The 27,009-nt window shown below is 42.9% G+C and overlaps 1 protein-coding gene across 3 annotated transcripts; it reads left to right on the top strand.

The window, feature by feature from the left end:
- On the top strand, positions 1–27,006 carry LOC112254175 (DCC-interacting protein 13-alpha). 3 transcript variants are annotated; one of them, XM_024426471.2, is made up of 22 exons: positions 1–203; positions 13,165–13,263; positions 13,456–13,515; positions 13,717–13,788; positions 15,358–15,445; positions 15,668–15,709; positions 15,820–15,878; positions 16,022–16,168; positions 20,374–20,456; positions 20,631–20,789; positions 21,064–21,252; positions 21,407–21,449; positions 21,567–21,623; positions 21,862–21,953; positions 22,301–22,486; positions 22,641–22,690; positions 22,854–23,028; positions 23,117–23,153; positions 24,865–25,011; positions 25,325–25,375; positions 25,478–25,567; positions 25,770–27,006. In XM_024426471.2, exons 1-22 carry the CDS (start codon positions 150–152, stop codon positions 25,923–25,925), a joined length of 2,136 nt encoding a protein of 711 aa, XP_024282239.1. In that variant the 5' UTR covers positions 1–149; the 3' UTR covers positions 25,926–27,006. The 3 variants fall into 3 exon arrangements, with proteins under 3 accessions (XP_024282239.1, XP_024282238.1, XP_042180139.1); XM_024426470.2 differs by having other exon boundaries at positions 22,638–22,690; XM_042324205.1 differs by lacking the exon at positions 1–203 and adding an exon at positions 2,747–3,079 and having other exon boundaries at positions 22,638–22,690.
- The last annotated feature ends 3 nt before the right edge of the window (positions 27,007–27,009 follow it).

Raw genomic sequence — 27,009 nt, 5'->3', positions numbered from 1 at the left:
CATATCCGCATGTGGGAGGAGCTGTTTGGGGTGTTGTGGATCTATCTGTAAAGGGAAAAAAATTCAGTGGGAGTGATTGTCAGCTCTTTTGTTTCTTATTGACATATTACAGTTCATATTGATACGAATTGAAATAGCTAGCTATAGCCATGCCTGGAATAGATAAATTACCGATAGAGGAGACATTCGAGGACAGTCCGCAGGTAATATATTTCACGCTATGCTCTGTAGCCTGCTAGCTTTATATCTCTCGTCTTTGTGCCGTGCAAAAGCGCAGCAAAAGCTAGCCCTGCTAACTCGCTCGAGCAAGCATCAAGAGTTGTCAAATGGCTCAAAAAGTGATAACTGGCCTCGTCATATTTGCCAGCTGTCAATGGTATTATCTATTTATGCAACATTATTAATATCGGCCTTTGCACCACCTGCTAAAAGTATGCACGCTAATGGTTTTCTAGTGAAACACATCACACCCTTGTGTTGATGAACACATAAATGAACTACTGCCAGGTTACGTGACCATCCTTACTCTATCTGGCTGGCTACTGTTAGTCTCTGGCAGGGTGCACCACTTTCTCCTGCCTAGGGACGAGGTTGCCAAATAACAAAGCACAGAATGTTTAATGAAATTACGTTTGAACATACTCTACCGCATGTTGTTGTCTGTGTGGTTGGTCCTTCAGCTGGTCGACATGTTTTTTTAAATATCCACAAGACACTATTATTTACCCGACTTTTTGGAGCGCATGTACTGAGGTTGACATTTCACCTGGCACATGCGCAAACATTCCTTACCCCAGGATACTTCAACTGGTGATAACCCGGGAGAATAAAGAAAAGGAGCACACTCTGTTGCTGCGTAAATCTGGTAGATTTATTGACGGGACAAGTAAACGATCAGATTTATGCTGCAACAGAGCGCTCCTTTTTTATTAACCTGGAAAGACACCAGTTGAAGTATCCTGGGGTAAGGAATGTTTTGGGGATTTTCAAGTCCCTCAGTCTAGTACCTTATTTCCCCTTTTTCATTTAAGATGGGCTGAAGCGAGTTTGGGTATACCTTCGTTCCATTGATATACAGTACCAGTCAAACGTTTGGACATACCTACCTATTCAAGGGTTTTTCTTTATTTTTCTATTTTCTACATTGTAAAATAATAGTGAAGACAAAACTATGAAATAACACATATGGAATCATGTATTAACCAAAAACGTGTTAAACAAATAAAAAATATATTTGAGATCCTTCAAAGTAGCCACCCTTTGCCTCTATGACAACTTTGCAAACTCTTGGCATTCTCTCAACCAGCTTCATAAGGTAGTCACCTGGAATGCATTTAAATTAACAGGTGTGCCTTGTTCATTTGTGGAATTTCTTTCCTTCTTAATGCATTTGAGACAATCAGTTGTGTTGTGACAAGGTAGGGGTGGTATACAGAAGATAGCCCTATTTGGTAAAAAAAAACAAGTTCATATTATGGCAAGAACAGCTCAAAAAAAGCAAAGAGAAATTACATTCCATCATTACTTTAAGACATGAAGGTCAGTCAATCTGGAAAATTTCAAGAACTTTGAAAGTTTCTTCTAGTGCAGTCCCAAAAACCATCAAGCGCTATGATGAAACTGTCTCTCATGAGGACTGCCACAGGAAAGGAAGACCCAGAGTTACCTCTGCTGCAGAGGATAAGTTCATTAGAGTTACCAGCCTCAGAAATTGCAGCCCAAATAAATTCTTCACAGAGTTCAAGTAACAGACACATCCCAACATCAACTTTTCAGAGGAGACTGTGAATCAGGCCTTCATGGTCAAAGTTTTTCAAAGAAACCACTACCAAAGGACACCAATAATAACAAGAGACTTAGACTGGTGGAAATCTGTCCTTTGGTCTGATGAGTCCAAATTTGAGATTTTTTGGTTCCAACCTCCCTGTTTTTGTGAGACGCAGATTAGGTGAACGGATGATCTCTGCATGTGTGGTTCCCAACGTGAAGCATGGAGGAGGTGTGATGGTGTGGGGATGCTTTGCCGGTGACACTGATTGTGATTAACCAGCATGGCTACCACAGCATTCTGCAAGAATACGCCATCCCTTCTGGTTTGCGCTTAGTGGGACTATAATTTGTTTTTCAACAGGACAATGACCCAACACACCTCCATGCTGTGTAAGGGCTATTTGACCAAAAAGCAGGGTGATGGAGTGCTGCATCAGATGACCTGGCCTCCACACTCACCCAACCTCAACCCAATTGAGATGGTTTGAGATGAGAATCTAAAATATATTTAGATTTGTTTTACACTTTTTTGGTTACTACATGATTTCATATTGTTATTTCATAGTTTTGATGTCATCACAAATGATTCTTCAATGTAGAAAATAGTACAAATAAAGAAATACCCTTAAATGAGTAGGTGTGTCCAAACTTTTGACTTGTACTGTATATTCATGTCACCAGTCAACTCCATTACACTCAAGTTACTTTAACTTCAACCAGTGAATTCTAGCGATGGCTAGCTATGCTAGTTATTCTACCAGTCTGCCTTAGTGGGTGTTAGCATGCTAATAGCACACCCTGCACATGAAAATGTTATTTTGTAAGGGGTATGCAGTGGGTTGAAAGCTACGTCACCAACGTATGTTGTATCGGACATTTCAAACAACACCCCCAGCTAATGCAATAACAGTCATTGTATTTCATTTAAGAGAATGAACCAGATTTATCAAGGCAACCTTCGGCCTAATTTGACTGGGTGCCAACGGCAGATTTAGGTCTTTTTTTCCTCATCTGTAACCCCAGTATGATCCATGTGAGCGCAGCAAAAGTTCACTCCGTGAGGAACTAATGTGCAGCGCTGTATTTGGTCTCCACCGCCTAGCTCACGCAGCTCTAAGAACAAAGGAATGTTTGGGCCAAAAAGAGGGTCCGACCACTGAGATTTGAGCTAATGATCAACATCTACATAGGTGTGAATTGCAGTATATTACCAGGTGCCATGTACTCAGGTAGAAGCCACATGAGCCTAGTCCAAACAAAGAAAACCATGTTTCAAAGCTGACACGTGCATCCAGGTATAATTGTGTGGGTGAGTCAATTTATTTTAACGACATTGTTTACCATGATTTAATACATGTTATTAACAGTGTACTCCATTTTAAAATAAACTTTATTACATGAAACAAAATGTTTTAGCCTAAGGGCATTTCCATCGAAAAGGACGCGTGAGCACCAACATGTAAAGTTCTTAGGAGCATATCAAATTGGGGGTTAAATGAAAGCGAAGACTATGTTTTTGGTAAATGAAGTCAATGATATATTTTTGGACAATTTTCCATCTTAAAAATATGGCATAAGTTCATGGTTTCATTTTCTCGATGAACAGATGGAAAGGGGTTCTTAGACAACATCTACCAGAACAAGTTTTAAAGGGAATCAAATGAATCGAAACACAATCATGTTGACGTAAAGACCCCTACCAACTAATATCAACACTTATCTATAGTGTAGAAGAAATTGTTTACCTTCTGTAAGATATGTTGCCTTGTAATTCTGTTACCAAAAACCCACATCTTTAATATATTTTCTAATGTCTCTCCCTTACAGAAGTAACAAGTAGTGGTAGACTTACCAATGGTAGACCTATAGTGATTTTACTGATGTCAATTTTGTTTAAGAATTATGAATTGATTATGCATTTTAATTTTCTAAGCATTTGATATGTCATCCAATCCCTATCAGCTACTGTACTGTATGTAGCTAGCTACCTAGAGGATCCAACAAAACATGTACAATACAGTTGTAGGATATTCGTCAGTCTTTCCTGTCTGTTGCAGAACAGTCTGGCTCTGAACAGCAGTGTCAATGGAAATAGGCCATAGAAATAGAATACATTCCATTCTAGTCATTCTATTTCTATGGTTGAGGCGCTATACTATACTAGAGTTGGTCCATATTGCGATAAATTGCCTGAATTAATGCGATAACAATAAAGTGCACCACAATTATAAATATTTATTATCCTTTAAACTACTACTCAGTGTTGTCGTGCTCGAGACCGTTCTCAAGTCTGGACTCAAGACCACATATTGAGTGTCTCGGTCTTGTCTCAGAGGACTCAGGCAAGACCAGAGGAGTAAAAAATACACTGCTCAAAAAAATAAAGGGAACACTAAAATAACACATCCTAGATCTGAATGAATGAAATATTCTTATTAAATACTTTTTTCTTTACATAGTTGAATGTGCTGACAACAAAATCACACAAAAATTATCAATGGAAATCAAATTTATCAACCCATGGAGGTCTGGATTTGTAGTCACACTCAAAATTAAAGTGGAAAACCACACTACAGGCTGATCCAACTTTGATGTAATGTCCTTAAAACAAGTCAAAATGAGGATCAGTAGTGTGTGTGGCCTCCACGTGCCTGTATGACCTCCCTACAATGCCTGGGCATGCTCCTGATGAGGTGACGGATGGTCTCCTGAGGGATATCCTCCCAGACCTGGACTAAAGCATCCGCCAACTCCTGGACAGTCTGTGGTGCAACGTGGCATTGGTGGATGGAGCGAGACATGATGTCCCAGATGTGCTCAATTGGATTCAGGTCTGGGGAACGGGCGGGCCAGTCCATAGCATCAATGCCTTCCTCTTGCAGGAACTGCTGACACACTCCAGCCACATGAGGTCTAGCATTGTCTTGCATTAGGAGGAACCCAGGGCCAACCGCATCAGCATATGGTCTCACAAGGGGTCTGAGGATCTCATCTCGGTACCTAATGGCAGTCAGGCTACCTCTGGCGAGCACATGGAAGAAAGAAATGCCACCCCACACCATGACTGACCCACCGCCAAACCGGTCATGCTGGAGGATGTTGCAGGTAGCAGAACGTTCTCCACAGCGTCTCCAGACTCTGTCACGTCTGTCACATGTGCTCAGTGTGAACCTGCTTTCATCTGTGAAGAGCACAGGGGGCCAGTGGTGAATTTGCCAATCTTGGTGTTCTCTGGCAAATGCCAAACGTCCTGCACGGTGTTGGGCTGTAAGCACAACCCCCACCTGTGGACGCCGGGCCCTCATACCACCCTCATGGAGTCTGTTTCTGACCGTTTGAGCAGACACATGCACATTTGTGGCCTGCTGGAGGTCATTTTGCTGGGCTCTGGCAGTTCTCCTCCTGCTCCTCCTCCGCACAGGCGGAGGTAGCGGTCCTGCTGCCTGGTTGTTGCCCTCCTACGGCCTCCTCCACGTCTCCTGATGTACTGGCCTGTCTCCTGGTAGCGCCTCCATGCTCTGGACACTACGCTGACAGACACAGCAAACCTTCTTGCCACAGCTCGCATTGATGTGCCATCCTGGATGAGCTGCACTACCTGAGCCACTTGTGTGGGTTGTAGACTCCGTCTCATGCTACCACTAGAGTGAAAGCACCGCCAGCATTCAAAAGTGACCAAAACATCAGCCAGGAAGCATAGGAACTGAGAAGTGGTCTGTGGTCAGCACCTGCAGAACCACTCCTTTATTGGGGGTGTCTTGCTAATTGCCTATAATTTCCACCTGTTGTCTATTCCACTTGCACAACAGCATGTGCAATTTATTGTCAATCAGTGTTGCTTCCTAAGTGGACAGTTTGATTTCACAGAAGTGTGATTGACTTGGAGTTACATTGTGTTGTTTAAGTGTTCCCTTTATTTTTTTTGAGCAGTGTATATAATTACCAGCTCCCGTTCAGTCAGTATATGAAACTCCTTGGTCGGGTCAAACATCCACACTCCTTTCATGACACATACATTTTTCGCAATCACGTACAAGCATTTTCTGATCTGTTGAAACAGCAATGAGCAAGTGCTCAAATACATTTATATAACTTATGATATTTTTTTAGCCTTTGTGCCTGTTGAATATCTTAGATCCCCTTTTGCCAACCTTTAAAAACCAATATCATCCATGAATACAAAATTCACTGGTAACTGTTTTGTTCACAGAATCTTAAGACATTGTTTTGATCAGAAGAGAAATGTGTGCAATTGTCTTCACTGTTTCCAGCAATCAGTAAATACTAGTGCACAAAAGTCTAAACCCCCCCCCCTCCCCATCAGTGTCCCACCATGTACAATATAGGCAACGAGCTAGGCAATGGTGATTGTTTAATTTTATATTGCAGAGAATGAAGTTGGGTTACTTCTAAGTGACTTTGGGTTAGTCCTAAATCGTCTTAACCAACATTGTGACTTTCCAATTATAATATTGCTTTGGTGTGGATTGAGGCCTGTACAGTGAATTTGGAAAGTATTCAGACCTCTTGACTTTTTCCACATTTTGTTACGTTACAGCCTTACTCTAAAATTGATTAAATCGTTTTTTTCTCTCATCAATATACACACAGTACCCCATAATGACAAAGCAAAAACAGGTTTGGAAATATATTCAGACCCTTCACTCAGTACTTTGTTGAAGAACCTTTGGCAGTGATTACAGCCTCAAGTCTTCTTGGGTATGACGCTACAAGCTTGGCACACATTTATTTGGGGAGTTTCTCCCATTTTTCTATCTGTCAGGATGGATGGGGAGCGTTGCTGCACAGATGTTCGATTGGGTTCAAGTCTAGGCTCTGGCTGGGCCACTCAAGGACATTCAGAGACTTGTGCCGAAGACACTCCTGTGTTTTTGGCTGTCTGCTTAGGGTCGTTGTCCTGTTGGAAGGTGAACCTTTGCCCCAGCCTGAGATCCTTAGTGCTTCGGAGCAGGTTTTCAACAAGTATCTCTCTGTACTTTGCTCTGTTTATCTTTCCCTCGATCCGGACTAGTCTCCCAGTCCCTGCCGCTGAAAAATATCCCCACAGCATGATGCTGCCACCACAATGCTTCACCGTAGGGATGGTGCCAGGTTTCCTCCAGACGTGTCGCTTGGCATTTAAGCCAAAGAGTTCAATCTTGGTTTTATCAGACCAGAGAGTCTTGTTTCTCATGGTGTGAGTCCTTTAGGTGCCTTTTGGCAAACTCCAAGCGGATTATCAGTTAAGAACAAATTCTTATTTACAACGGCGGCTTAGGAACAGTGGGTTAACTGCCTTGTTCAGGGGCAGAACGACAGATGTTTTACCTTGTCGGCTTGAGGATTCGATCTAGCAGTCTTTTGGCCACTGGTCCAACGCTCTAATCACTAGGCTACAGTGCCTTGCGAAAGTATTCGGCCCCCTTGAACTTTGCGACCTTTTGCCACATTTCAGGCTTCAAACATAAAGATATAAAACTGTATTTTTTTGTGAAGAATCAACAACAAGTGGGACACAATCATGAAGTGGAACGACATTTATTGGATATTTCAAACTTTTTTAACAAATCAAAAACTGAAAAATTGGGCGTGCAAAATTATTCAGCCCCCTTAAGTTAATACTTTGTAGCGCCACCTTTTGCTGCGATTACAGCTGTAAGTCGCTTGGGGTATGTCTCTATCAGTTTTGCACATCGAGAGACTGAAATTTTTTCCCATCCCTCCTTGCAAAACAGCTTGAGCTCAGTGAGGTTGGATGGAGAGCATTTGTGAACAGCAGTTTTCAGTTTTTTCCACAGATTCTCGATTGGATTCAGGTCTGGACTTTGACTTGGCCATTCTAACACCTGGATATGTTTATTTTTGAACCATTCCATTGTAGATTTTGCTTTATGTTTTGGATCATTGTCTTGTTGGAAGACAAATCTCCGTCCCAGTCTCAGGTCTTTTGCAGACTCCATCAGGTTTTCTTCCAGAATGGTCCTGTATTTGGCTCCATCCATCTTCCCATCAATTTTAACCATCTTCCCTGTCCCTGCTGAAGAAAAGCAGGCCCAAACCATGATGCTGCCACCACCATGTTTGACAGTGGGAATGGTGTGTTCAGGGTGATGAGCTGTGTTGCTTTTACGCCAAACATACCGTTTTGCATTGTTGCCAAAAAGTTCAGTTCATCCTGCAGTTCATCCAGAGTGATCATGGGCCTCTTGGCTGCATCTCTGATCAGTCTTCTCCTTGTATGAGCTGAAGGTTTAGAGGGACGGCCAGGTCTTGGAAGATTTGCAGTGGTCTGATACTCCTTCCATTTCAATATTATCGCTTGCACAGTGCTCCTTGGGATGTTTAAAGCTTGGGAAATCTTTTTGTATCCAAATCTGGCTTTAAACTTCTTCACAACAGTATCTCGGACCTGCCTGGTGTGTTCCTTGTTCTTCATGATGCTCTCTGCGCTTTTAACGGACCTCTGAGACTATCACAGTGCAGGTGCATTTATACGGAGACTTGATTACACACAGGTGGATTGTATTTATCATCATTAGTCATTTAGGTCAACATTGGATCATTCAGAGATCCTCACTGAACTTCTGGAGAGACGTTGCTGCACTGAAAGTAAAGGGGCTGAATAATTTTGCACGCCCAATTTTTCAGTTTTTGATTTGTTAAAAAACTTTGAAATATCCAATAAATGTCGTTCCACTTCATGATTGTGTCCCACTTGTTGTTGATTCTTCACAAAAAAATACAGTTTTATATCTTTATGTTTGAAGCCTGAAATGTGGCAAAAGGTCGCAAAGTTCAAGGGGGCCGAATACTTTCGCAAGGCACTGTACCTGCCGCCCCTGTAACGTGAGTGTATATACTGTACTCAATACCATCTACTGCATCTTACATATGACGTTCTGTACCATCACTCATTCATATCTTTATGTACATATTCTTTATCCCTTTACACTTGTGTGTATAAGGTAGTAGTTTTGGAATTGTTAGGTTAGATTACTCGTTGGTTATTACTGCATTGTTGGAACTAGAAGCACAAGCATTTCGCTACACTCGCATTAACATCTGCTAACCATGTGTATGTGACAAATACATTTGATTTGATTTGAAATGTGGAAAAAGTCCAAGAGTCTGAATACTTCCCGAAATGCACCATATATGTGGGATACAGCGATGAGGTAGTTATTAAAAAATAATGTTAAACACTATTATTGCACACAGAGAGAGTCCATGCAACTTATTATGTGACTTGTTAAGCACATTTTTACTCCTGAACTTATTTAGGCTTGCCATAACAAAGGGGTTGAGTACTTCTTTCCAATTTGACATTAGGGGGTATTTGCAAATTAATACATTTTAAATTCAGGTTGTAACACAACAAAAGTCAAGGGCTGTGAATACTTTCTGAAGTCACTGTCATTTTTAATGATTGTACAGTGCCAGTCAAAAGTTTGGACAAACCTACCCATTCAAGGGTTTTTCTACATTGTAGAATAATAGTGAAGATGTCAAAACTATGAAATAACACATATGAGTCATGTAGTAACCCAAAAAAGTGTTAAACAAATCAACATATATTTTAGATTTGACTTTCTTCAAAGTAGCCACCCTTTGCCTTGATGACAGCTTTGCACACGCTTGGCATTCTCTCAACTAGCTTCACCTGGAAAGTTCCCACATATGCTGAGGACTTGTTGGCTGTTTTCCTTCACTCTGCAGTTCAACTCATCCCAAACCATCTTAATTGGGTTGAGGTCGGGGGATTGTGGAGGCTAGGTCATCTGATGTTGTACTTCATCAAATCAATTTTTATTAGTCACATGCGCCGAATACAACCAATGTAGACCTTAGAGTGAAATGCTTACTTACGAGCCCCTAACCAACAGTGCAGTTAAAAAACAATCAGAATAAAAAATGAAAGCAACAAGTAATTAAAGAGCAGCAGTAAAATAACAATAGTGAGACCATATACAGGGGGGTACCGGTACAGAGTCAATGTGTGGGGGCACCGGTTAGTTGAGGTAATACAGTTGAAGTTGGAAGTTTACATACACTTAGGCTGTAGTCTTTAAAACTAGTTTTTCAACCACTCCACAAATTTCTTCTTAACAAACTATAGTTTTGGCAATTCGGTTAGGACATCTACTTTGACCACACAGCCGTCATACCACTCAGGAAGGAAACACGTTCTGTCTCCTAGAGATTTATGTATTTTGGTGCAAAAAGTGGAAATCAATCCCAGAACAACAGCAAAGGACCTTGTGAAGATGCTGGAGGAAACAGGTACGAAAGTATCTATATCCACAGTAAAACGAGTCCTATATCGACATAACCTGAAAGGCCGCTCAGCAAGAAAGAAGCCACTGCTCCAAAACCGCCATAAAAAAAAGCCAGACTACGGTTTGCATCTGCACATGAGGACAAAGACCATCACAACCGTGACCCACAGGTGGTGGCAGCATCATGTTGTGGGGGTGCTTTGCTGCACGAAGGACTGGTGCACTTCACAAAATAGATGGCATCATGAGGGAGGGAAATTATGTGGATATATTGAAGCAACATCTCAAGACATCAGTCAGGAAGTTAAAGCTTGGTCGCAAATGGGTCTTCCAAATGGACAATGACCCCAAACATACTTCCAAAGTAGTGGCAAAATGGCTTAAGGATAACAAAGTCAAGGTATTGGAGTAGCCATCACAAAGCCCTGACCTCAATCCTATAGAAAATGTGTGGGCAGAACTGAAAAAGCGTGTGTGAGCAGGAGGCCTACAATTCTGACTCCGTTACACGAGCTGGCAGGAGGAATGGGCCAAAATTCACCCAACAATTGTGGGAAGCTTGTGGAAGGCTACCTGAAACGTTTGACTCAAGTTCAACAATTTAAAGGCAATGATACCAAATACCAATTGAGTGTATGTGGTGATTAAGTGGTGATCCTAACTGCCTTAAAACAGGGCATTTTTACTAGGATTAAATGTCAGGAATTGTGAAACTGAGTTGAAATGTATTTCTTCTAACGTGTATGTAAACTTCCGACTTCAACTGTATATACATGTAGGTAGAGTTATTAAAGTGACTATGCATATATGATAACAACAGAGTAGAAGCGGTGTAAAAGGGGAAGAGGGAGCAATGCAAACAGTCTGCGTAGCCATTTCATTAGATTTTCATTAGTCTTATGGCTTGGAAGTAAAAAAACTGTTTAGAAGCCTCTTGGACCTAGACTTGGCGCTCCGGTACCCCTTGCCATGCGGTAGCAGAGAGAACAGTCTATGACTAGGGTGGCTGGAGTCTGACAATTCTTAGGGCCTTCCTCTGACACCGCCTGGTATAGAGGTCCTGGATGGCAGGAAGCTTTGCGCCAGTGTTGTACTGGGCCATACGCACTACCCCCTGTAGTGCCTTGCGGTTGGAGGCCAAGTGGTTGCCATACCAGACAGTGATGCAAAAAGTCAGGATGCTCTCGATGGTGCAGCTGTAGAACCTTTTGAGGATCTGAGGACCCATGCCAAATCTTTTCAGTCTCCTGAGGGGGAATAGGTTTTATCGTGCGCTCTTCATCACTCTCCTTCTTGGTCAAATAGGCCTTACACAGCCTGGAGGTGTGTTGGGTCATTGTCCTGTTGAAAAACAAATGATAGTCCCTATAAGCGTAAACCAGCATGGCTACCACAGCATTCCTCAGCAATTAAACCATCCCATCTGGTTTGCGCTTAGTGGGACTATCATTTGTTTGAGTAGGTGTGTCCAAACTTTTGACTGGTACTGTATGTATTTTGCGAAATTTGTGTTTTGAGAAGACAACTACATTTTAAAAACGCATTTACTGTTTTACAAAAGGCCACAGACTTCTGTGTCTTGTGGACTCTGTTTTGAAAATCTACAACATTGTTCTGAAAAATGCTTGTACACGATTGAGAAAAGACATTTCAGTTTATCTATTGAAACCTGGGCATCCTACTTTACTTGTGACATTACTGTCCTTTTACTTTCATTGAAACATATTCTCAAACTTTCCTTCATTCGCTGGTAGGGAAGAATGGGGGAAATTATTTGAAAGTTGCGCATTTACTATTATTAGGGGAGACCGGGGGAAGTTGTAACATATTTAGTCTTCATCTATTATGGACCTGTTTGGGAATTTTTGTACTTGTTTCATTCCGTTTGCATCTTTTTAAGAAACGTTTTGCAACAGAATCGGCAGAATGAATACATCCCCCTGATCACACACGCACACAGTTCACTTTCATAGCAGTCACATAAAGCATAACTTTTCTCGTTATATAATTCCTTCGTGCATCTACACACTCTCCTCTCTTCTTTTCCCTTCACTTGTGGACTTCACAACATAACACAACAGCTGTCTGTGACCAGGCGCACAAACCTCTCCAAGCCAAACCTTCATACCATAACCGCTAATCAGCCTACATCGTTGTTACCATATTGACTTTGTAGTCAACAAACTAGAACTAACGCAGTAGTAAACCCACAATCTAATCCATGTGTACAATCACGCAGTACAGTGTACAGCAAGCAGTTTAACAGTTACATTACACTGGTGGTCCCCGGTGTCAATAAATTAATAAAACCAAAAGCTTACCTTGACTTGGAAGAGTTGCGTTGTTGGATAGCCTTAGCCAGCTAGCTAACATAAATAGCATTCCTCTCTGTTTGAGCCAGGTTGAGTATGCTAAATTAGCTGCTTTAGCGAAGTAAGTGAAAGGTAAACTAAGAAGAAGAAAAAATACAATTAAATATCTCTCTTCTCTGCTGCTTCTCAATTTTTTAAGAAAATAATTTGTTCAAAACTGTTCAACTATTGCCTTCCTCTCTTTGAGTCAACTACTCACCACATTTTATGCACTGCAGTGCTAGCTAGCTGTAGCTTATGCTTTCGGTACTACGTTCATTCTCTGATCCTTTGTTTGGATGGGCGAGATGTTAGTTCATACTGCAAGAGATCTGATAGGTTGGAACACGTCGTCATATTTACTCTAAGTCCGTGGAAGAAGGTGTGAACCATGAGCCTCCTAGGTTTTGTATTGAAGTCAATGTACCCAGAGGAGGGTGCTGTTGAGGCTACTGTAGAACTTCATTGCGAAACAGTGTCTTTAATCAGTTATGTAGTATTTAGTATAATTGAATTTAAAAAGGATTCAACATTTTATGGTCATTATTTCAATTTTTATGAGTCGGATGGACCTTCCATTCCACTGAGGAGCCTCCATCGGTGGCTATAGTCAGAGGGGTTGGCTAAAGCTACAGATCTGGGACCAGATTAGCCTTGCACAAGGGTGACATAAGTGTGCCATCTAAGCTACCTACTTCAGGTAAACCTAACCTGAATGTTTCCTGAGTTGAGTGCTTCCTTCATCCAGTGTGTTTCTCTGTTGCCAGACGCGCTCCCTGCTCGGCGTGTTTGAGGAGGATGCAGCTGCCATATCGAAATACTCCCAGCAGCTCTTCCAGGCCATGCACAGAATCTACGATGCACAGGTGAGCAATGACCTCTGGGATATACTCATGCCAGTTAGTGTCCGGGCTTTTAAAAACAAGCAAAAATGCAAGCATGCACACACTCAATACTCTCACTCACACACACACACACACACACACACACACACACCTTTTCTTTATATTATTCCTACAGCTAGTTAGATGAAATGGACATGACTCTTTTTTTTTCAGAATGAGTTGAGTGCTGCCACCCATCTCACCTCCAAACTTCTGAAGGGGTATGAGAAACAGGTAGGCCTATGTTCTCAGTGTCAACATGCTGGAATGATGTACAGTATGTATGTATTTCTTTTTCATGCATCTTCCAAGAAACCCTTACGGTTTGAACATTAGTTGAATGCGCTGACTATGTCCCTCCAGATGAGAGCGTCTGATAAATGGCTGAATCCGCGAATGTAAAATGGTTTAGGGCTGACTGGGCTGTCTTTGCAGCGTTTCCCTCTTTGCTGCGATGACGAGGTCATGAGCTCCACTCTGCAGCAGTTTGCCAAAGTCATAGACGAGGTGAGAACACACGCAGCGGGTCCACTGCTCTGCCCTCATTAACTCATCCTCCTCACTGTGGCACGCTGCTGCTCAAATAGGATTACACCGTCTTAACCTTTTTCATCTCTACATTTCCTTAATTACACCACACTATACACACTCTCCCACTTTGCACATTCACCTCTCCTCTACTCTTCTTTTCTCTGTTCTCTTCATCTTAACCTTTTTCTTCTCTCCTTTCCTTTTCTTCCTTCTTTCTTTCTTCTTTCTTTCTCTCTGTGTCTTAACCTTCATTAGTTACACCACACTGTAAACACTCACACTTTAACCGCTCCCTTCCTTTCTCTTTCTTTCTTTCTTTCTTCTATTGCTTCCTCCATTCCATCCATCTTAACCTCTCCCTTTCTGTTCTCCTTTCCTTCTGTCTGTCTTAACCTCTCCCTTTCTGTTCTCCTTTCCTTCTGTCTGTCTTAACCTCTCCCTTTCTGTTTTCCTTTCCTTCTGTCTGTCTTAACCTCTCCCTTTCTGTTTTCCTTTCCTTCTGTCTGTCTTAACCTCTCCCTTTCTGTTCTCCTTTCCTTCTGTCTGTCTTAACCTCTCCCTTTCTGTTCTCCTTTCCTTCTGTCTGTCTTAACCTCTCCCTTTCTGTTTTCCTTTCCTTCTGTCTGTCTTAACCTCTCCCTTTCTGTTCTCCTTTCCTTCTGTCTGTCTTAACCTCTCCCTTTCTGTTTTCCTTTCCTTCTGTCTGTCTTAACCTCTCCCTTTCTGTTCTCCTTTCCTTCTGTCTGTCTTAACCTCTCCCTTTCTGTTCTCCTTTCCTTCTGTCTGTCTTAACCTCTCCCTTTCTGTTTTCCTTTCCTTCTGTCTGTCTTAACCTCTCCCTTTCTGTTCTCCTTTCCTTCTGTCTGTCTTAACCTCTCCCTTTCTGTTTTCCTTTCCTTCTGTCTGTCTTAACCTCTCCCTTTCTGTTCTCCTTACCTTCTGTATGTCTTAACCTCTCCCTTTCTGTTTTCCTTTCCTTCTGTCTGTCTTAACCTCTCCCTTTCTGTTTTCCTTTCCTTCCTTCTGTCTGTCTTAACCTCTCCCTTTTTGTTCTCCTTACCTTCTGTCTGTCTTAACCTCTCCCTTTCTGTTCTCCTTTCCTTCTGTCTGTCTTAACCTCTCCCTTTCTGTTCTCCTTTCCTTCTGTCTGTCTTAACCTCTCCCTTTCTGTTCTCCTTTCCTTCTGTCTGTCTTAACCTCTCCCTTTCTGTTTTCCTTTCCTTCTGTCTGTCTTAACCTCTCCCTTTCTGTTCTCCTTTCCTCCTGTCTGTCTTAACCTCTCTCTTTTTTTTTCTCCTTTCCTTCTCTCTGTCGTAACCTCTCCAATCATTCACTCCACACAGGCTACTCCCTCACTCTTCACTTCAAGCCATCCCTTCCTTCACTCTGTTTTTTCCATATCCCTTCCATCTTTCTTCCTTCCTTCTCTCTCTTCCATCTCTCTAACCTCCCCCACCTCTCCTCTCCACCTGTCTGATGAGGAACACAAGACACATTTCCCTGAGGAGATTCAGTAACGTAACTAACCTGTCTTCTCTCCCACAGCTGAGTTCCTGTCATGCAGTGCTGTCCACTCAGCTGGCTGATGCCATGATGTTTCCCATCACTCAGTTTAAGGAGAGGGACTTAAAAGGTAGGACTCTAAAAGAGTTCCATTCTCATGTTGTATTGTTTATACAGAGATCATGTACATTAACGAGAGATGGAGACAGATTAGAGGGATGACTGGTGAAGAGGTGGGACTGGGGATCGGAGGCCTGGTCAAGGGCATGTCGTTCGAGGGTGGCTGTGCTTGGTAGTGGCAGAATGTGAGCCGTTTGAAATGGACGTTAACCTCTCTCTCTCTCCCCTACAGAGATCCTGACCCTGAAGGAAGTGTTCCAGATTGCCAGCGATGGTGAGTGAGAACTATTCAGTAAAACATGAAAATGTAATGTTGTGATGTTGGCATGATGTCTTGTTACAAAGCCCATGTTGTAAATGTAATAACACATTTTCTGTCGACAGATCACGACATGGCCATCAACAGATACAGCCGTCTCTCTAAAAGGAGGGACAATGAGAAGGTAAGGTTTCTTAATATAACGTGACGTTGTTGTATCAATAACTTCCTCGCCAAATAAAACCTGACATTTGTGTGCGCGCTTCCGTGTGTATGTCTGCGTGCGTTTGTTGTGTATGTGTGTGTGTGTGCGCGTCTTCTCTCCAGGTGAAGGGCGAGGTGATGGAGGATGTGTACACCTCCAGGAAGAAGCAGCACCAGACCATGATGCACTACTTCACAGCCCTCAACACGCTGCAGTACAAGAAGAAGATGTCCCTCCTGGAGCCACTGCTGGGATACATGCAAGCACAGGTACATCAGCCTTACTTTCTCTCTCTCCTCTCTCTCTCTCTCGCTCGCTGTATTTCTTTCTCTCTCTCGCTCTGTATTTCTTTCTCTCTCTCGCTCGCTGTATTTCTTTCTCTCTCGCTCTCTGTATTTCTCTCTCTCTCTCGCTCTGTATTTCTTTCTCTCTCTCGCTCTCTGTATTTCTCTCTCGCTCTAGCTCTGTATTTCTTTTCTCTCGCTCTGCTCTGTATTTCTTTCTCTCTCGCTCTCTGCTCTGTATTTCTTTCTCTCTCGCTAGCTCTGTATTTCTTTTTCTCTCTCTCTCTAGCTCTGTATTTCTTTCTCTTTCTTTCTCTATTTCTTTCTCTCTCTCTATTTCTTTCTCTCTCTCGCTCTCTCTATTTCTTCTCTCTCTCGCTAGCTCTGTATTTCTTTTCTCTCTCGCTCTCTCTATTTCTTTCTCTCTCTGTATTTCTTTCTCTCTCTCGCTCTCTGTATTTCTTTCTCTCTCTCGCTCGCTCTAGCTCTGTATTTCTTTCTCTCTCTCGCTCTCTCTATTTCTTTCTCTCTCTCGCTCTCTCTATTTCTTTTCTCTCTCTCTGTATTTCTTTCTCTCTCTCGCTCTCTGTATTTCTTTCTCTCTCTCGCTCTCTCTATTTCTTTCTCTCTCTGCTCTCTCTATTTCTTTCTCTCTCGCTCGCTCTCTCTATTTCTTTCTCTCTCTCTCTCTATTTCTTTCTCTCTCTCGCTCTGTATTTCTTTCTCTTTCTCTCTCTATTTCTTTCTCTCTCGCTCGCTCTGTATTTCTTTTTCTCTCGCTAGCTCTGTATTTCTTTCTCTCTCTCGCTCTCTCTATTTCTTTTCTCTCTCTCGCTCTCTCTATTTCTTTCTCTCTCTCTTTCTCGCTCTCTGTATTTCTTTCTCTCTCTCGCTCGCTCTCTGTATTTCTTTCTTCTCTCTCTCGCTCTCTGTATTTCTTTCTCTCTCTCGCTCGCTCTGTATTTCTTTCTCTCTCTCGCTCTCTCTATTTCTTTCTCTCTCTTTCTTTCTTTCTCTCTCTCGCTCTCTGTATTTCTTTCTTCTCTCTCTCTCTATTTCTTTCTCTCTCTGCTCTCTCTATTTCTTTCTCTCTCTCGCTCTCTCTATTTCTTTCTCTCTCTCGCTCTCTCTATTTCTTTCTCTCTCTCGCTCTCTGTATTTCTTTTCTCTCTCGCTCGCTCTCTGTATTTCTTTTCTCTTCGCTCTGTATTTCTTTCTCGCTCTCTCTATTTCTTTCTCTCTCGCTCTCTGTATTTCTTTCTCTCTCTCGCTCGCTCTCTGTATTTCTTTCTCTCTCTCGCTCGCTCTCTGTATTTCTTTTCTTTCTCTCGCTAGCTCTGTATTTCTTTCTCTCTCTCTAGCTCTCTCTATTTCTTTCTCTCTCTGTATTTCTTTCTCTCTCTCGCTCTCTGTATTTCTTTCTCTCTCTCGCTCTCTGTATTTCTTTCTCTCTCTCGCTCTCTGTATTTCTTTCTCTCTCTCGCTCTCTGTATTTCTTTCTCTCTCTCGCTCTCTGTATTTCTTTCTCTCTCTCTCTCTCTATTTCTTTCTCTCTCTCGCTCGCTCTGTATTTCTTTCTCTCTCTCGCTCTCTGTATTTCTTTCTCTCTCTCGCTCTCTGTATTTCTTTCTCTCTCTCGCTCTCTGTATTTCTTTCTCTCTCTCGCTCTCTGTATTTCTTTCTCTCTCTCTCTGTATTTCTTTCTCTCTGCTATTTCTTTCTCTCTCTCGCTCGCTCTCTGTATTTCTTTCTCTCTCTCTCTGTATTTCTTTCTCTCTCTCGCTCTCTCTGTATTTCTTTTTCTTTCTCTCTGTATTTCTTTCTCTCTCTCTCGCTCTCTGTATTTCTTTTCTCTCTCGCTCTCTGTATTTCTTTCTTCTCTCTCTCTCTGTATTTCTTTCTCTCTCTCGCTCTCTGTATTTCTTTCTTTCTCTCTCTCGCTCGCTCTCTGTATTTCTTTTCTCTCTCTCGCTCTCTGTATTTCTTTCTCTCTCTCTCTCGTATTTCTCTCTGCTCGCTTCTTCTCTCTCTCTGTATTTCTTTCTCTCTCTCGCTCTCTCTATTTCTCGCTCGCTCTCTGTATTTCTTTCTCTCTCTCTCGCTCTCTGTATTTCTTTCTCTCTCTCGCTCTCTGTATTTCTTTCTCTCTCTCTCGCTCTCTGTATTTCTTTCTCTCTGCTATTCTATTTCTTTCTTTCTCTCTGTATTTCTTTCTCTCTATTTCTTTCTCTCTCTCGCTCTCTGTATTTCTTTTCTCTCTCTGCTCTCTTATTTCTTTCTCTCTCGCTCGCTCGCTCTCTATTTCTTTCTCTCTCTCTGCTCTCTGTATTTCTTTCTCTCTCTCGCTCTCTGTATTTCTTTCTCTCTCGCTCTCTGTATTTCTTTTCTCTCTCTCTCTCTGCTCGCTCTCTGTATTTCTTTCTCTCTCTGCTCGCTCTCTATTTCTTTTTCTCTCTCGCTCTGTATTTCTTTCTCTCTCTGTATTTCTTTCTCTCTCTCGCTCGCTCTCTGTATTTCTTTCTCTCTCTCGCTCGCTCTCTGTATTTCTTTCTCTCTCTCGCTCGCTCTCTGTCTTTCTTTCTCTCTCTCGCTCGCTCTCTGTATTTCTTTCTCTCTCTCGCTCGCTCTCTGTATTTCTTTCTCTCTCTCGCTCGCTCTCTGTATTTCTTTCTCTCTCTCGCTCGCTCTCTGTATTTCTTTCTCTCTCGCTCTCTGTATTTCTTTCTCTCTCTCGCTCTCTGTATTTCTTTCTCTCTCTCGCTCTCTGTATTTCTTTCTCTCTCTCGCTCTCTGTATTTCTTTCTCTCTCTGCTCGCTCTCTGTATTTCTTTCTCTCTCTCGCTCTCTGTATTTCTTTCTCTCTCTCGCTCTGTATTTCTTTTCTCTCTCTGCATTTCTTTTCTCTCTCTCGCTCGCTCTCTGTATTTCTTTTCTCTCTCTCGCTCGCTCTCTCTCTGTATTTCTTTCTCTCGCTCTCTATTTCTTTCTCGCTCTCGCTGTCTGTATTTCTTTCTCTCTCTCGCTCGCTCTCTGTATTTCTTTCTCTCTCTCGCTCTCGCTCTCTGCTCTCTGTATTTCTTTCTCTCTCTCGCTCGCTCTCTGTCTTTCTTTCTCTCTCTCGCTCTCTGCTCTCTGTCTATTTCTTTTCTCTCTCTCTCTCTATTTCTTTCTCTCTGCATTTCTGTATTTCTTTCTCTCTCGCTCTCTGTATTTCTTTCTCTCTCTGTATTTCTTTCTCTCTCTCGCTCGCTCTCTGTATTTCTTTTTCTCTCTCTCGCTATTTCGCTCTCTGTCTATTTCTTTCTCTCTCTCGCTCGCTCTCTGTATTTCTTTCTCTCTCTCGCTCTTTCGCTCTCTGTCGTTCTTTCTCTCTCTCGCTCTCTCTTTCTCTCTCGCTCTCTGTATTTTCTCTCTGCTCGCTCTATTTCTTTCTCTCTCTCGCTCTCTCTGCTCTCTGTATTTCTCTCTCTCTCTCGCTCTCTATTTCTTTCTCTCTCTCGCTCGCTTCTATTTCTTTCTCTCTCTCGCTCGCTCTCTGTATTTCTTTCTCTCTCTCGCTCGCTCTCTGTATTTCTTTCTCTCTTCTCTCTCTCTCTTTCTCTCTCTCGCTCGCTCTCTGTATTTCTTTCTCTCTCTGCTCTCTATTTCTTTCTCTCTCTCGCTATTTCTTTCTCTCTGTATTTCTTTCTCTCTCTCTGTATTTCTTTCTCTCTCTCTGCTCTCTGTATTTCTTTTTCTCTCTCTCGCTCTCTCTGTATTTCTTTTCTCTCTCTCGCTCTCTCGTTCTTTCTCTCTCTCTGTATTTCTTTCTCTCTCTCTCGCTCTCTGTATTTCTTTCTCTCTCTCGCTCGCTCTCTGTATTTCTTTCTCTCTCTCGCTCGCTCTCTGCTCTCTGTATTTCTTTCTCTCTCTCGCTCGCTCTCTGTATTTCTTTCTCTCTCTCGCTCGCTCTCTGTATTTCTTTCTCTCTCTCGCTCGCTCTCTGCATTTCTTTCTCTCTCTCGCTCGCTCTCTGCATTTCTTTCTCTCTCTCGCTCGCTCTCTGCATTTCTTTCTCTCTCTCGCTCGTTCTCGCATTTCTTTCTCTCTGTATTTCTTTCTCTCTCTCGCTCGCTCTCTGTATTTCTTTCTCTCTCTCCCTGCTGGAGCATATATTCTGACCAGCATGTCTGTCTCTCTGTATATTCCAGATCAGCTTCTTCAAGCTGGGATCAGAGAACCTGACCCAGCAGTGGGAAGACTTCCTCACCGACATAGGAACCAGTGTTCAGAAGTAAGCTTCATCTCCTATCCCCCAACCCCTTGAGATTTGTAGAGATCTGAAAAGATTGGATAGTCTTCAGCAATGGTGGTAGCTCCATCTTGCCCTCTATGAGGCCAAGTGGAATTGTCATAATGCTTAAAAAAAATGTAAGGCCGGGCGTGTAATGTGTTTGGTTGTGTCCAGTGTCCGCAGGGAGATGGCCGGGGAGGTGGATGTGATGCAACAGACCATCCAGGATATGGAGCAGGCCAATGACCTCCTCTACATGCCTGACCCTGACCCCAGCCTGGTTCCTGTCAACCGCAACCTCACACGCAAGGCCGGCTACCTCAACACTCGCAAGTAAGAAATGACTGCCTAGCCAAACAAACTGACCTTCCTCAGTCCTGCAACACTGTAGTTCAAGACCAACATATATTTTAAATAAACCCCTGGGTTAGTAAATCAAATAAAAAGTCTGCTCGTTTCTATTTGAAGCAACAGTAGGGCAGCTCCTGCTTGTTTTTAAACTGATGCTTTTATTCATTTCTAGTGAAAGTGAATACAGTCCAAAATGCCTTAATCGGAACGACAATATGTTTCTACCATGTTTTTACTCCTAAATGTGTTTCCTAAGTAAAACGGGCTTAGTGTCTTCATCCTGGGAGCGGCAGTACTTCTTCACCCAGGGAGGGAACCTGATGAGCCAGGCGCGGGGGGACGTGGCGGGTGGTCTTGTCATGGATATAGACAACTGCTCCGTCATGGCCGTGGACTGTGAGGACCGACGCTTCTGCTTCCAGATCACATCCTTCGACGGCAAGAAGTAATTGACTGCATATTAAAGCTTTTTTTTTTTTTTTTAAACTAGCGATAACCGCTTTATAAAGTGTTGTTGTTACCTGAAGATTTCTAACTTAGTCACAAAAGAAAATGTGAATTTCCACAGACGTTACTGATGCGCTCGGTCTTTGTTTCAGAGTGGCCATCTTGCAGGCAGAGAGCAGGAAGGATTGTGAAGAGGTGCGACAGTAGTTTTAATGAAATGTATTGTGGATGTGTTTATGTATTGTATAAATGTATAATGTAGCTGTGGTATCTCTTAATAACACTGTCCTGTGCTCCTCTTTCCTCCCTCAGTGGATTGCAACGATTAACAACATCTCAAAGAGGATATATCTCAGTGAGAACCCAGAGGTGAGTATCTTGCTATGCTCTGGAAAAGCATGTGCTTGCATCATCTTTATATTTAGTTGATATTATCATAGATAGAGCAATGCTCCAACACCCCTGTGTGTGTCCATGGTGTGACATTCACCTAGCCAGTGCTGGATGTCTGGGATGGGATGTGGTTAGTGTGAATCTCATCTGCCCTCTTTCTCTCTGTTGCCAAGCGCATTTCCCCTTTGCTGAAATGCCCTCTTTCTATTGGCAGGAAATCGCAGCCAGAGTGAACCAATCAGCTCTTGAGGCTGTGACACCATCTCCCTCCTTCCAGCAGAGGCATGAGAGTTTGCGGCCGAGCACGTGGGTTTCTAAACCGTCTCTCCTCACACAATCATAGACTTCATTATTTGGGCCTGGAGTTTTTCCTTGATCTGACTACGAAAACCTCTAGGCTTGTTTATACACATTACAGCCTATAACTAGCCTAGCCTAGCTCACTCTGTAACTCAGAGACAAGTGTTTTTCCTGGTTTAGTCACATGGTCTGGAAAAACTCCTGACCCTACTGTAGTGAAAGGTTTCTTGAGTACACCTTTTTTCTAATGTTCAATGAGGCTAGCATCCCTCGTTTCCATCTCTCTAACCTCCATCTCTTTTCTGTTCCCTGGGTCTCGTCCATCCGTCTCTACATCTATCCGTCCCATGTAGACAAGGGCGGCCACTGGCAGCGCGGGCCAGCAGTGTGAGCTCGGCAGGCTCTGAGACGGCCTCCCCGGCCCTCTCCGTCCTCTCCTTGGACGCACTGGTGGCTCCAAACACGCCCATCCAGTTTGACATCATCTCTCCAGTCAGCGAGGAGGACGCAGGACAGGCGAAGGCTGCCGGACTGGGAAGGTCAGTACTACCCAGGGTTTCCTTAACGGTGTATAGGGGCAGGACTAGCCCATGGTATGTGTTGAATGGAAAATAGTTCTGAGTCTACTACACTGTGCCAGTCACGTTCTTAAGATGTGGGTGTGTTTCTTTGCTCCCCCTTTTTTGAAAGAAGGACCAATCCTTTTGGTGAATCCGGAGGCACACCAGCTGAGGAGAGTGAAGGTAGGTGTGTGTGTGTGTGTGTGTGTGTGTGTGTGTGTGTGTGTGTGTGTGTGTGTGTGTGTGTGTGTGTGTGTGTGTGTGTGTGTGTTTCTCTCTCAGGTTAAAAGTGAAAGATGAATTTCTGTGAATAAGAAAAGAAAATTGACAATATGTGTCCATCCAGGCTCTATCCTGCACCAGCTGTTCTTTGCGCGTTTCCTGGGCTGTATGGAGGTGCAGAATGCGGACAGCTCTGACGTCATCTATGAGACCATGAGACAGATCCTAGCAGCCAGAGCCATACACAACATCTTCAGGATGACAGAGTCTCACCTGCTGGTCACCTGCGAATGCCTCAAGTGAGACACAAGCTCTTTGGCCTTATTATACAGGCATGGAAATTCATTCAATTCACAGACTTATCCTGTGTGTTGTTTTTGTTTTCAGGCTAATCGATCCTCAGACACAAGTCACACGGCTGAGGGTAGGCATGTGACTGATTGATTGTACAGTTGAAGTTTACAAACACTTAGGTTGGAGTCATTAAAACTCGTTTTTCAACCACTCCACAAATTTCTTCTTAACAAACTATAGTTTTGGCAAGTCGGTTAGGAATATTTCCAACAATTGTTTACAGACCGATTATTTCACTTATAATTCACTGTATCCCAATTCCAGTGGGTCAGAAGTTTACATACACTAAGTTGACTGTGCCTTTAAACAGCTTGGAAAATTCAAGGAAATTATGTCATAGCTTTAGAAGCTTCTGATAGGCTAATTGACATAATTTGAGTCAATTGGTGGTGTATCCGTGGATGTATTTCAAGGCCTACCTTCAAACTCAGTGCCTCTTTGCTTGACACCATGGGGAAATCTAAAGAAATCAGCCAAGACCTCCACCAGTCTGGTTTATCCTTGGGAGCAATTTCCAAACGCCTGAAGGTACCACGTTCATCTGTACAAACAATATTACGCAAGTATAAACACCATGGGACCACACAGCCGTCATACCACTCAGGAAGGAGACGCGTTCTGTCTCCTAGAGATGAACATACTTTGGTACGAAAAGTGCAAATCAATCCCAGAACAACAGCAAAGGACCTTGTGAAGATGCTGGAGGAAACAGGCACAAAAGTATCTATATCTACAGTAAAATGAGTCCTATATCGACATAACCTGAAAGGCCGCTCAGAAAGGAAGAAGCCACTGCTCTAAAACCGCGATAAAGACGCCAGGCTACAGTTTGCAACTGCACACGGGGTCAAAGATCATACTTTTTGGGGAAATGTCCTCTGGTCTGATGAAACAAAAATAAAACAGTTTGGCTATAATATCCATTGTTATGTTTGGAGGAAAAAGAGGGAGGCTTGCAAGCCGAAGAACACCATCCCAACCGTGAAGCACGGGGGTGGCAGCATCATATTGTGGGGGTGCTTTGTTGCAGGAGGGACTGGTGCACTTCACAAAATAGATGGCATCATGAGGAAAGAAAATTATGTGGATATATTGAAGCAACATCTCAAGACATCAGTCAGGAAGTCGAAGCTTGGTCGCAAATGGGTCTTCCAAACGGACAATGACCCCAAGCATACTTCCAAAGGCGAACAAAGTCAAGGTATTGGAGTGGCCATCACAAAGCCCTGACCTCAATCCTATAGAAAATTTGTGGGCAGAAATGAACACGCGTGTGTGAGCAAGGAGGCCTACAAACCTGACTTAGTTACACCAGCTCTGTCAGGAGGAATGGGCCAAAATTCACCCAACTTATTGTGGGAAGCTTGTGGAAGGCTACCCGAAACGTTTGACCCAAGTTAAACAATTTAAAGGCAATGCTACCAAATACTAATTGAGTGTATGTAAACTTCTGACCCACTGGGAATGTGATGAAGGAAATAAAAGCTGAAATAAATAATTATCTCCGCTATTATTCTGACATTTCACATTTTAAAATAAAGTGGTGATCTTAACTGACCTAAGACAGGGATTTGTTACTAGGATTAAATGTCAGGAATTGTGAAACTGAGTTTAAATGTATTTGGCTAAGGTGTATGTAAACTTCCAACTTCAACTGTATGTAATATCACTGTCAAGATACATGAGGTTGTCGAGACTTGATGTTTCACGTGACTTCTTGATTTCTTTCTCTCTCTGCCCCTCTCCCTGCTGCCTCCCCCCCCTCTCTCTCCCTACCCCAGTTCCCTCTCTCCAGCGTGGTGTTGTGTGCTGCCCACCAGGAGAACAAGCGTCTGTTTGGATTTGTTCTGCAGACTGCAGAAGGCAGGGTGGACGGACGACCAATCATTGTCTGCTACATCTTTGAGTCCAACAATGATGGGGAAAAGGTAGATTCTGCTCTGCTGTGTAGCCTTTCTTATTCCATGATATGTAGGTAGAGCCAGTAGTTTAGGGCTGTAACTAGGGCATAGTTACACCACATTTTCCTGTTCAACCACACATGCCAATGTCTTTTTATGATCAGGAACAAGTCCTGGCTAGGAATAAGCATATTGTGTCTATGTAGTAATGGCACTATCAGTTAAAACAGCTTATAGTTTCCGTGTTGTGGCAAAATGAAGACATTTGCATGTGTGTCTACTGTTACCCATGGTCATTTCTCGTTATCTCCGAGTGTATGTTGTGTTGTCCTCCTTTCAGATCTGTGACAGTGTGGGGCTGGCCAAACAGATAGCGTTCCACTCAGAGATGGTAAGAAATGTGAGAAGTCGAGCTCTCTGTTCTAGTGGAATTCATTTGTTAAGATGAACCGTCGATGCTCACTGTTTTCATTTTTTTTTTTTGCTGACTCAGGATCGCAAAGCCACGGAGAAGAAGAAGGAGCAGGACAGGGCCAAGGAGAAACAGCAGGAGGAGCTGAGTAAACAGAAACAGATTGAAAAGGTGTCCCAGAAATTCTCAAAATCAATTATCAAAATCACAATATAGTATCCTATTCTCGTTGACTCATAAATCAACGCCTATCTTGGCCGGTTTCTTGTCTGTAATCACAGCTGTATTACATTCTGTGTTCAATGATGTTACAGTAAACGGAATGATTTGATTAATTGATTTGATTAATCAATGAATTTTCATGAACCCACAGGACCTAGAGGAACAGAGCCGTTTGATTGCCGCCTTCAGTCGCCCCACCCCCCTTGCCGCTGGCACTGACGGACAGTTCCTGGTGCTGAGCAACAGCCAATCAGAGGACAGCGATGCAGGAGTGGAGGGGCGGGAGAAGGGTGAGTCAGAGGCCTAACAGAATGGAACCGAGAGATGTTACTGTTGGCTTTCACTGAATACTACTTTGGATGACCAAACCACTGGAAGTCAGTCATTTTCAATGGAGGGAGGCAACTTGAAGAGGTGACTTGAGGAGACCATGAGAGATGCAACCATTGGGGACAATTTCACCAAGTTGAGCCAAAGTTCAACTTTTACGCAAATCATCAGCGATGCAACTGCTGGCTTTGATCCTCTGCTGGATAGACCCCCCCCCCAATGTGCTGTTTAGAGGAAACACCCACGAGAGACATAGCCTTGTCCCAGATCTGTTTGTGCTTTTGCCTACTCCATTGTCATTGTCGAACCAAACAATTGCATGACAATTCCAGAAGGAGTTGGCAAGAGAGCAGAAACAGACTCGCACCCAGGCTACAAGGGACAGGCTTGACTATGTGTTACCACAAAGTAGTATCCCATGAAAACAGACAGTTAGAGGTGGACTTGGTTCCTCTCCAGACGCCCACCTTGGCTCCTCAACCTTGGGCCTGCACAAATACAGCCTCTCTGGTTTCACCTCTGGCTCCTACTGTTGGTCAATGAAGGAACAGGATTCAGAGTGCAGATAAACTTGATCAATAAAGGGCAAAATAAAATACTTCATAACATAAAAACTAGAAAAACAAGACCCCACAAGCTAAGAAAAGAAGAGTAGAAAAAGAACTGTGTGACTGAACAATCAAAAGAATCCTTCTGGGTCATTCTCCACCTTGTGTAAATGATCATGTATTTTATACTCGCAATTATATAGAAGTATACTGTCAGATAATATGGAAGAAAAATAATGCTTTTCTGGTTTTGTTTAATTGGAAATTCAGGTGCAGTTCTGACTGAATACTATGGCTTCCTAAAAGTTAGAGATTATAGAGTGTACTAATATGGAGGGAAGACATTGCACATGTTAATACTGTAATAATAGATTTCTGTATTGTTTGCGTAAACAGTATACGTATTGTCTAATTAAGCAATAAGGCCCGAAGGGGTGTGGTATATGGCCAATATACCATGGCTAAGGGCTGTTCTTATGCACGATGCAACACCAAGTGCCTGGATACAGCCCT

This window comes from Oncorhynchus tshawytscha, linkage group LG07, assembly GCF_018296145.1.
Source record: "Oncorhynchus tshawytscha isolate Ot180627B linkage group LG07, Otsh_v2.0, whole genome shotgun sequence".
NCBI lineage: Eukaryota > Metazoa > Chordata > Actinopteri > Salmoniformes > Salmonidae > Oncorhynchus > Oncorhynchus tshawytscha.
This window is presented reverse-complemented; position numbering and strand designations above follow the sequence as displayed.